The 9705-nt window shown below is 35.4% G+C and overlaps 1 protein-coding gene across 1 annotated transcript in view; it reads right to left on the reverse strand.

The window, feature by feature from the left end:
• Window positions 1–5641: 5641 nt before the first annotated feature.
• Window positions 5642–9705, reverse strand: part of LOC107489127 (protein NRT1/ PTR FAMILY 2.13) — a 5933-nt gene continuing 1869 nt past the window's right edge. The window contains exons 3-4 of the mRNA XM_016109893.3: window positions 7609–8189; window positions 5642–6681 (exon numbers count right to left, since the gene is read on the reverse strand). Coding sequence (XP_015965379.1) covers window positions 5805–6681; window positions 7609–8189 — 1458 coding nt within the window. The 3' untranslated portion in view covers window positions 5642–5804. The remainder of the gene's footprint in view (window positions 6682–7608; window positions 8190–9705) is intronic.

Here is a 9705-nt window from a genome sequence, read left to right on the forward strand (position 1 = left end):
GTTGCGAATAGATGAAGACATTTCCTTCCAAAAGAATTGTGCAGCTAAATTGCCCAGAGTTTTCTTATACACACCATGTCCTTATATCAAAGAGTCATGGCTTAGATGCAGCAGTTGTTGAATTAAAAGAGATCCAGCCGGGATTATAATGCAATCATCCTAGTACTGTAACCCGTGGCATTGTTGCAGTCGGCGAGAGCATTTTTTGTCTCCAAGAAAGCCACATCTGGCTTAAAAGACCGGTGTTCTTGTTGTAACAATGGCGGCAGACAGTCGGTAATCGTGGTAAGCTCCAAGAAGGCACGAGACAGCCCATCCGTGCCTTTATTTTCGCATCCTTTCTTGTATTCAATTGTAAAATTGTACCCAAGTAATTTAGCTAACCATGCCTGCTGTTCCGGGTATAGATAGTCTGCGCTCATAACTCTTTAAGGCTCTTGTGGTCTGTTCGTATTACAAAGCAAGTAGTGCCAAAATTTAGACACTACAGCTAGAATTTCTTACATTTCACGCGTACATACTGACTGTCTCTGCGCAGTAACTAATAGCTTCTTAGAGAAATAACCAATTGGATGACCGCTTTGGTTCAAAACAAAGGGCTTATCAAAATCAAGCAGTGCCAAAACTGGAGCATTGGACAAGGCACTCTTTAAGGTGGTAAAAGCCTCCATTGCTAGCAAAGACCAATCAAAATTATCCTTCCTTAAAATATCAATCAAAAGGGCAGCAAGCACAGCAAATTGGCAGATGAATTTTTTATAATAACTGGCCAAACCAAGAAAAGCCCGTAGTTGCTTAAGAGAGGTAGGAACTGGCCACTCCCTTATCGCCTGAACCTTGGACTCATCAACTCGGATCCCTTGACGGGAAACAACATGTCCCAACTAATCCATCTCTATTTTGCCAAAGGAACACTTTGATAGTTTAACATATAATGCATTGCACTCCAGAATATTCAACACATGCATTAAATGGTTTAAGTGTGATTGCCAATCCGGACTATAAACTAATATGTAATCAAGAAAATGAGAATAAACTTATGCAATACCTCATCAAAGATGGAGTTCATCAAGCTCTGGAACGTAGCCGAAGCATTCATGAAACCGAACGGCATTACCAACCACTCGTGGAGGCCTTGGTGTGTGTGAAAAGCTGTCTTAAGGCAGTCCTTAGGGCGGACTTTGATTTGGTGATACCCGTATCGCAAGTCCAATTTGGAGAAGTAATGGGCACTAAACAATTCATCTAAAAGCTCATCCACTATTGGCATCGGGAATGAATCTGTAATCGTGAACGCATTCAAAGCGCGATAATCTGTGAATAAACGCCAAGAGCAATCTTTCTTTTTAACCAAAAGAACCAGTGAAAAAAATGGGCTGGTGCTTGGCCGTATAATACCCTTTGCCAGCATGTCAGCCACTATGTGCTCTACTTCAGAGTTTTTGCTGTGAGGGTATCTGTGTGGCTTAACTTTGACCGGCGGTGCATTGGGCACAAGTGGGATCTGAAACACTGCCTTATAAGTGTATAGCAACTGTGTAAGTTCGGGCTATAAATCATTAGGTAATTCAAATGGAGTAAGGTCCTTGCCAGGAGCGGGTTGGAGCTGCAGAGTATATAATGCCACAATTTCCTTAGTGTGCTTTAGCCGTTTGAGCTTATGGAACTGTGCTTGTGCCGGTATATGGTTCATTTTCCCTTGCAAAGTGACCAACCGATTCCCTTCTAAAAAGGTGATGAATTTCTTTTTGTAGTTCACTAAGTGTGTATCCAAAGTTTCCAACCAAATATCACCTAAAACGATTTCCTCAGTTGCAATTGGGAGCACAAAAATATTGATGAAGAGAGCATGGTCATGGATTTTAACCGGAAATTTCCTTACTTCTCCCTCACATTGGAGGAGATCACCACTGCCCACTTGAACCTTGAATTGTGGCACCTGGTGAACAGCCAGTAACAAGCGCTTCGTGAGGGCTGGATATATGAAATTATCCAAACTGCCACCATCCATCAAAACACAGACATCTTTCTCATTCACAGAACCAGAGAATCGAATTGATCTCCTGCTTGGAGTTCTTGTCAAAATGTCATAAGAGAGGTGTAATGGTTCGGGCAAATTAGATTCAACCGGCAGTGGCTGCTTGATTTCGAGATTTTCTTCCACAACAATCTCTTCCCAGGGTAATTCCTCCACAGATTGGATTAAGAAATAGTGTTTGGTAGCACAACGATGTGAAAGGGAGTAACGTTCATCACAAGTAGAATAAAGGCCCTTCTCTCGCCGAAACTAAATATCCATGGGAGAAAACTTACACATGGTGGCTGGTTTAGGTGGTGTTGGTAGTAAAAGTGAGGTTGAAGATGAATTTGATGGTTGGGATGTTGGGGTAATGGCCAGTGGTTTGGGTGTGGGGGAGGGAGTAATTTTAAGCGGTGTAGCTAAGTGTGGTAAGGTTGGAGATCTCCACCTCTGGGTATTCGGAACAAACTTCTCCTCAAAAAGCTTCGCTAGAGCTACTGCCTGCATGAAGGAAGCCGGGTAGCGCGAATTCACCTCACACCACAACTCAGGCAATAATCCCCCAATAAAATAATCCATCAGCAAAGTATCATCCATTCCAAACACCCTAGCAGCTAAATCGTTAAAGGCCTCAAAATAAACTCACAGAAGCATATTGTTTCAATTTCAAGAGTTCTTCCCTAGGATTTTCAAATTGAGATGGGCCAAAATGGATCTGAAGTGCCGTTGACAAAGAAATCCAATCATGTACCTAATCCAACTTTTTCCATATTTGAAACTATGCCGGGGCTCTACTTTCGAGGCTAACAGCAACCAAATTGAGCCTCTGATTCTCAAGAATATCATAGATCCTGAAAAATATCTCATTGCAAATACATGTTTTAAAAAGAGAGGTGAACATCTTATAATCTATAGGAGTGGCATGACAAGCTCTCAAATCGACTTCTTCTTGTTGAGGAGAGTCGACCAGAAATTTTGCATTAATTGTAAAATTATTTCGGGAGAGAGTTTAGCAATACAACATAGGATGCTCGTCATAGATTTTCGCGTGGAACAAAAGTTGAGAAAAAGATATCATACAAAGAATCCAAGAATGAGGTGGTGGCGGATGAAATGTAAGGAACAAAGTAGTTTTCTAAGAAGGATAGGAGAAGAGGCAAAGTGAGAAGGGGATGGAAGTGTAGAGGAGATGTAGAGAGAGATGACAAAAGTTATTAGAAGAATAGAAAAAGAAAGTTTTAGTGAATGAAGAGGGATTGGACCAAGAGACAAGGAGTCATGGTGGTGGAATGCGAGTGTACAAGAAAAGATAAAGGAAAAAAGAGAGTGCTTTAAAGAGTGGTCTTTGTTCCACAATGCAGATAATTGGAAAAAATATAAGACAGCTAAGAAAGAGACAAAAGTGGCTATAAGTGAAGCAAGAACAAGAGCATATGAGAGTTTCTACCTGTCTTTAGGGGGTGTTGAGTAGTTTTTTTAGAGTTAAATAGTTTTGTCATATGGAACCGATCTTTCATGGCTATAACTTTAATTTCGCTATTTCAAGGGTACATTTGTCAGCGTTTAGAACTTTCGTGAGTACAAATGGTAGTTTATTCTAAGTAAAAATTATTGTGTAAAAAATATCTGAAATAAAGGTAAAGAATGTAATAAATTTGTGAAAAAAAAACTTAAGTTTGTGAAAAAGGATATAGTAAAAGCATAGATGATAATAGTGTAGAAATAGATTTAAATTTGAATGCACAGAGAATAAAATAAAAATAAAAAAGTAAAAAGAATGGAAAGAGTAATTGACTCTTTCAGCCACAATTCATTCTCTCAAATGAAAAACAAATAAAACATAGGTCCAATACAAATAAGAAAACAATTCTGCTAGGTAGACAACAGTAGAGGAGTGAACAATATAAACAACGAGTTAAACTCGAGGCTCACTAAAACAAAAAGCATCCCACCCTATTTACCCACTACAACCCTTTTCTCTCACCTTCCGCTTTCTCCTCCTTTTACCACAGCCGCTTCACTCCCCTTCCCTGTCGCACTGTCACCAACGTACCTTACTACTGTTGCTACCGTATGAAGAAAAACGTCGCGCCTCCCCTATGCTCCCTGCAACCGACGCTGGTGCTCCACCTTTAAAAAGAAACATCCACCAAAAGAAAAAGTAACATCAGAAAAAGTGAAACTTATTCAGAGAAAAACATCCAATTAATAAAAAAAAGCATCTAATTAACCCAAAAAGAAACATCCAAACCTAAATCACCGTATAAAAGTTTAATTTTCAAACCAATTATGGTAAAAAAAATCCAACTAATACAAAAAGATACATCTAATTAACTCAAAAAGAAACATCCAACCCTATAAGAATTTAATTCTCAGACCAATAACGATTAAAAACATCCAATTAACCCAAAAAAATCCATCATAAAAAACACAAGTTAAACTAAACTCCTAGGATGGGAAGAAAAAAATAGGTCACTGTGGGAAGGAGATGCGGTTGACTGATCGGAGTACGCGTCTAGGCAAAGGTTGCTGCGACAGGAGAGGAAGTCGTGATGGTAGTGGCTGCGACGCGAGAAGACGATGCCGTGCTGTTGGACGGTGGTCAGCGGTAGCGTTGCTTCTAGGGAGCACAGACACGACCGAACACATGGGAGAAGAGGACCGGCATCTTCGTCTAGAACGCACGGCGCAGCGCAGGAGAGAAAAGGACGAACGGCAACTTTGTTTGCATGGTCGGTGGTTGTTGCGGCGCGCGGGGGACGAAGCTATGATGGCGCGTAGGTGGGGGAGGCGCGAGGAGGAATCCGTGCTGCGTGACGGAGGTCGCTGGGCGACGGTGACCGGCAACACGGAGCAGCGGTGCGGCTAGTGAGAGATGGGAAAGAAAAAGGTGCGGCTAGTAGGGAGAGAAAGCGGTTTTTTAATGTGAAATTAGAATTAGTTGGGGTAGTGTTTGTTTTAATGAATTTTTTAATTCTAAAATAAATTTAAAATTAATTTTTTAACTTGTTTATGTTGTTTAGAATCTTTCTTAAATTAACTAAACTATAAGTTGTTCTTAATTTGACAATGATCTCAATGTGAGAAGAGCAAGTCCATACATGGTTTTACACCCAAACTCCAAAACTTAACCTAAAGATAGCAATTGGTCCAGGTACACTCTTTTTAAGAGTTCACTGGTCCTGCAAGGATTGAGTTAGAATTCTTTTTTCTTTTTTAATTTCTGTCATTTACTATAAATATATAAATAAAGGGTACGGATTTTTTGAGATATATAATCTTAATATCATCTTTATTTTTCAAACTTCTAAGTGCCCAAGAAAAATTGGTATCCAAATTCGGTATAAGATATATCGGGAATTCTATAATAGATATAGTGATTGAAAGTTTGACATTATTTTAAAAATATACTTAAAATTAGTAGCACACTTTTTTACTAATTAATTTTATCACACTTTTAATTTTATTTTTATTTTTAAATTAAAATGTGTTATTAAATAATAGAAAAATATTATCTTCATTTTAACTATGCTTTTTAAATATTAGTAAAATTTTATAGACACCGTATTCACCCTAATAATAGAAATTAGTCTCATGCTTTAGAGCCAGGAACAGAAGGAGTATATTGAACCTTATTATTATTATTGCATTAGCATAACATTCCAAAAAAGTAAGAGAAGGTCATGTCATCTTTCTTTTCTTTTTTTCTCTTTGGTTTATCTATATACATACATACACATGAGCTTATTATAGAATTACAGTAATAATAATAACCTAATTCTCCCTAATCTTTAGTATTATGTGAAGCTAACTCAACATCTTGATCTTTCTCTTGAAGATCAACACTCCCCTTGTAACGATATCTTTGAGCAACAAACACAAAATAAACCAAGTTCAATCCTCCAATCACAGCAATAAGATAGTAAAAATAATCCAACCTCCCAGCATTTAAATCATTAGTTAACCAATCTGGGTGGCTATGTGTTCTAGTAACACCATGAACCGCGGTTACTAATATGCTACTAACATAGCTAGCCGCCGCAAAAGAGCACGAAAACAATGCATTAGCAACGCTTCTCATATGATCGGGGAACTGTCTATTGAAAAATTCAATTTGTCCAATTATGTTGAACGCCTCACACAAACCCATTAGAATCAATTGTGGGGCAAGCCACAACACTGACATGGGTGCAATTCCCAACGGATTCGGGTTCGAATTTGCGGCGTTTCTTCTAACCCTCTCAACCAAACCAGCAACAACCATGGACAAGACTGAGAAAACCATTCCAATTCCAATTCTTTGGAGCAAGGTGATGCCACCTTCGTGCTTTGTGACTTTCCTTAGTGATGGAACCATGACTCGGTCATAGAATGGGACCCAGAAGCCTATGGTGAGGAGTGAAATGACGCTTAAGGACCCTGCTGGGATTTGGAATTTCGGTCCCAAGTGACGGTCCATTTTCAAAGCTTGTGAGATTGTGAATGTTCCTTGTTGGGCCATGGAAACTAGGCTTAGAATACCTGCGGCCCAAATTGGGAATATTCTTGCTAAGCATTTGACTTCTTCCACTTGTTGAATGCTTGCTAGTCTCCAATGGTTTACTCTGCTCCCATCTTCCTTTAGTTCACCCTCCATTATTATGGCTGCTTTGTTCAAACCACTGACATAAGATAAGCCACTGAACACAGTTAGAATATTAAAATGAGTCGCCGAGTTGGTACCTATTTTCTATTCTTCGGTGGAAAGCGAATTTATCTCTTATATTTAATGTGGATGGTTAGGTACACAATAAAAATGAATGTAAGTTCATAAAAATGAGTTAGACCTGCCTTTTTTTTTATAGATTTATAAAAGAAGAAGATCAGAAGAATGGGAAAGAAATGAAAACTAAAAAGGATAGAGCAAGAAAGAATACCAATTTAATTATATAATAAAAAAAATGTTATAAGAGAAAATTATAACCTTTGTAGAATCTTTTTTTTTTTTTATTTTAGTAGTCTGTTATTATAGTTTAGAAAGAATGAGATATATGTTAGTAATTTCTTTACCAAATTGTTTTAATAGAAAACAAATTTCTTAACGTTTATAAATTTTTATCAATCAAAATCTTTCAAAATTAAGAAGTTAATAAAGTGATAAAATAAGAAATTAATCACTATTAAATTAAAATAGTAGAATATATATTTTATAAAATTTATAAAATTAATAATAATAATTTTTTATTTTTTTCACTTTAGATGATTTAAATTCAATTTTTGAATGTATAAATTAAAATAAAAGGATTATTGTTTCCCTCACAGTCGTTATGGGCATATATAAGAAAAATAAACGCAGCTTCTAGAAGTAATCTTTATGTAGATTTCTCACAGATATTATTGACCCCCACACCATAATTATTGCTGAATGACGATCAATAAAGCATTGGCAAAAGTTACCCAAGTAACAACAAAAACTTTCCAACCAAAAACTTTTAATAAAAGGCCTCAATAATACGATTATGATGGGTGTACATGAAAATTAATTATTAAAATTAGTGATTAGTATAAAATATATATTAAAATATAAAAATATATTAGGGACACGTTACCTGAATTGATTGGTGAGAGGAAGCTTAGACAAAACATGATTTGCTGTCCCATCCAAGGGTGGATCATAGTAAATTCCAAGACCCTGCTTCTCACTTGGGAGCTCAATTTTCCTCTTTTTATAGGCAGCAACTAGAACTTGTGCAATTCCAGAAAAGACACTCCCTCCTGGCTTCACATGAACATAAATCCTTGTTCCCACAAAGAACAAGATTATTGAACACAACATGCAAATTGTTGGAATAGCGAAACCAATCTTCCAGCTAACTTCATCTTGTATGTACACAACAACTGTTTGGGTGATCACCAACACAATTGTGAATGTTGTGTAGTACCAATTAAAGAAGCTATTGATTCCTTTTCGCCCCTCGTCCGTCGAGGGGTCGAACTGGTCGACCCCAAAGGGTATGCTACACGGCCTTATGCCAGCCGAGCCTAAGCTCATCACGGTGAGACCCAAGATCAGAACACCAATGTTTGATGGGCTTGCCCTAACACATTGGTTTAAGGCTAGCTGCTCTTGAGTGCATGCTGGAGGGTGCAATTTTGGTAACCAAGCTGTTAAAGTCACCACCATCATACCCTATTCAACAAATAATAAAAATAAATAATGTTAGTTGAATAATAATAAAATGCTAAGTGCAACGTAACTATAGATACAGTAATATGTCATTATTGCATCAATTAAGTGGTTAAAAACGTGTTTGTGTATATGTACTACTAAAAGAAGGAATAAACAAATTTGATGTTTGTATATATATTGTATAATTAATATTTTTATGGTATAAAGATAAATACTTTATTTTTTATTAATTACTTTTAATATCAAAATAAAAAATATACAAAAAAATGCAAGAAAATGGTACATATAACATTCTTATAATTAAAAAAAAAAAAAGAAAGATTCTGTGGAATAAGGAACTGAAGGGCAAAATAAAATAATGACATGACATAAAAGGGAAGTCACGTACAAAGTCATTGATATGTGGAAGGACCAAGGAGCAAAAAACGGTTACTTTAACTGTTAAGTGTTAACAATATTGATGCAATCAATTTTCTTTTTCATTTTCGTTTTCTTTCCCTCTCTTCTCCTCATTTTATTTAGAAGGTATTAGAAGGTATATTCAAGTTACTCAACTCCATCCATATATTTTTCATTCATAATAAATTTAAGTTCATGTGTCCAAATCAATATGAATATTTGCAAGTTGATTGTCTTCGTTCGTTCAACAATAACATCTATCATTGTATATTAAAAGCGTATTACGTAATGAACATAAACTATAATATATAAAAACAAATTAAACTCTTACTTTATCTATAGTATATTATCAAATGTCACTAAATATTTTGTGCTTTATTTTATATTAGATTAATACACTATTTTATGTGTTAAATATGGGTAAAAATAATAAATATAACATTAGTTAAGATGATAAGAATATTTTATATTTTAATTAAAAATTTTTTAGCTTGAGTCTTCGATTTTTAAAAAAAATATACCAAACTTCTCCGATCATTATATAATAGATATGGTAGATTATATACAGAGTAGAAAATACTTGATAACTTATTCTTATAGAGTGAGAGAGAAAGAGAAAAAATTCAAGATATTAACATATTATAAGACTTTGAGGGTATTCTTGATATTAAACATTTAAACTAACTTAGCTTTGACATAATGGAAAAGAATGAGATCCGAAGATATCCTTCTGGATTCACTTTGAGTTAGTAATTGACTCAGAAATGCACTATCACGTGAACGCACACATACATTACATACTCGAATGCTCCCATAAAGATGTAAAAAACGTCGTTTTTAAAGATATTTTTTAATAATTAAAATTTAACACATATAATTATTTAAATTATGTTATTTTTATCAAAATTAGATTAGACAAATTAATTTAACTAAAAAATAGTGAATTAAATTTTGAATTCGTCTAAATTAATATTATTTTTTATAAAAAAATGACTACAATATCCCTATTATATAAAATAACTAAAATACTCTTATTATATATATTAATTTTGAAAATTCTAAATTCTAACCCTTTTCTTTTCTATCGTTATAGGGTTATAATTTAAGGTTTTTAAAA

The sequence above is a fragment of the Arachis duranensis genome, chromosome 5 (genome assembly GCF_000817695.3).
Source record: "Arachis duranensis cultivar V14167 chromosome 5, aradu.V14167.gnm2.J7QH, whole genome shotgun sequence".
NCBI classification, from domain to species: Eukaryota; Viridiplantae; Streptophyta; class Magnoliopsida; order Fabales; family Fabaceae; genus Arachis; species Arachis duranensis.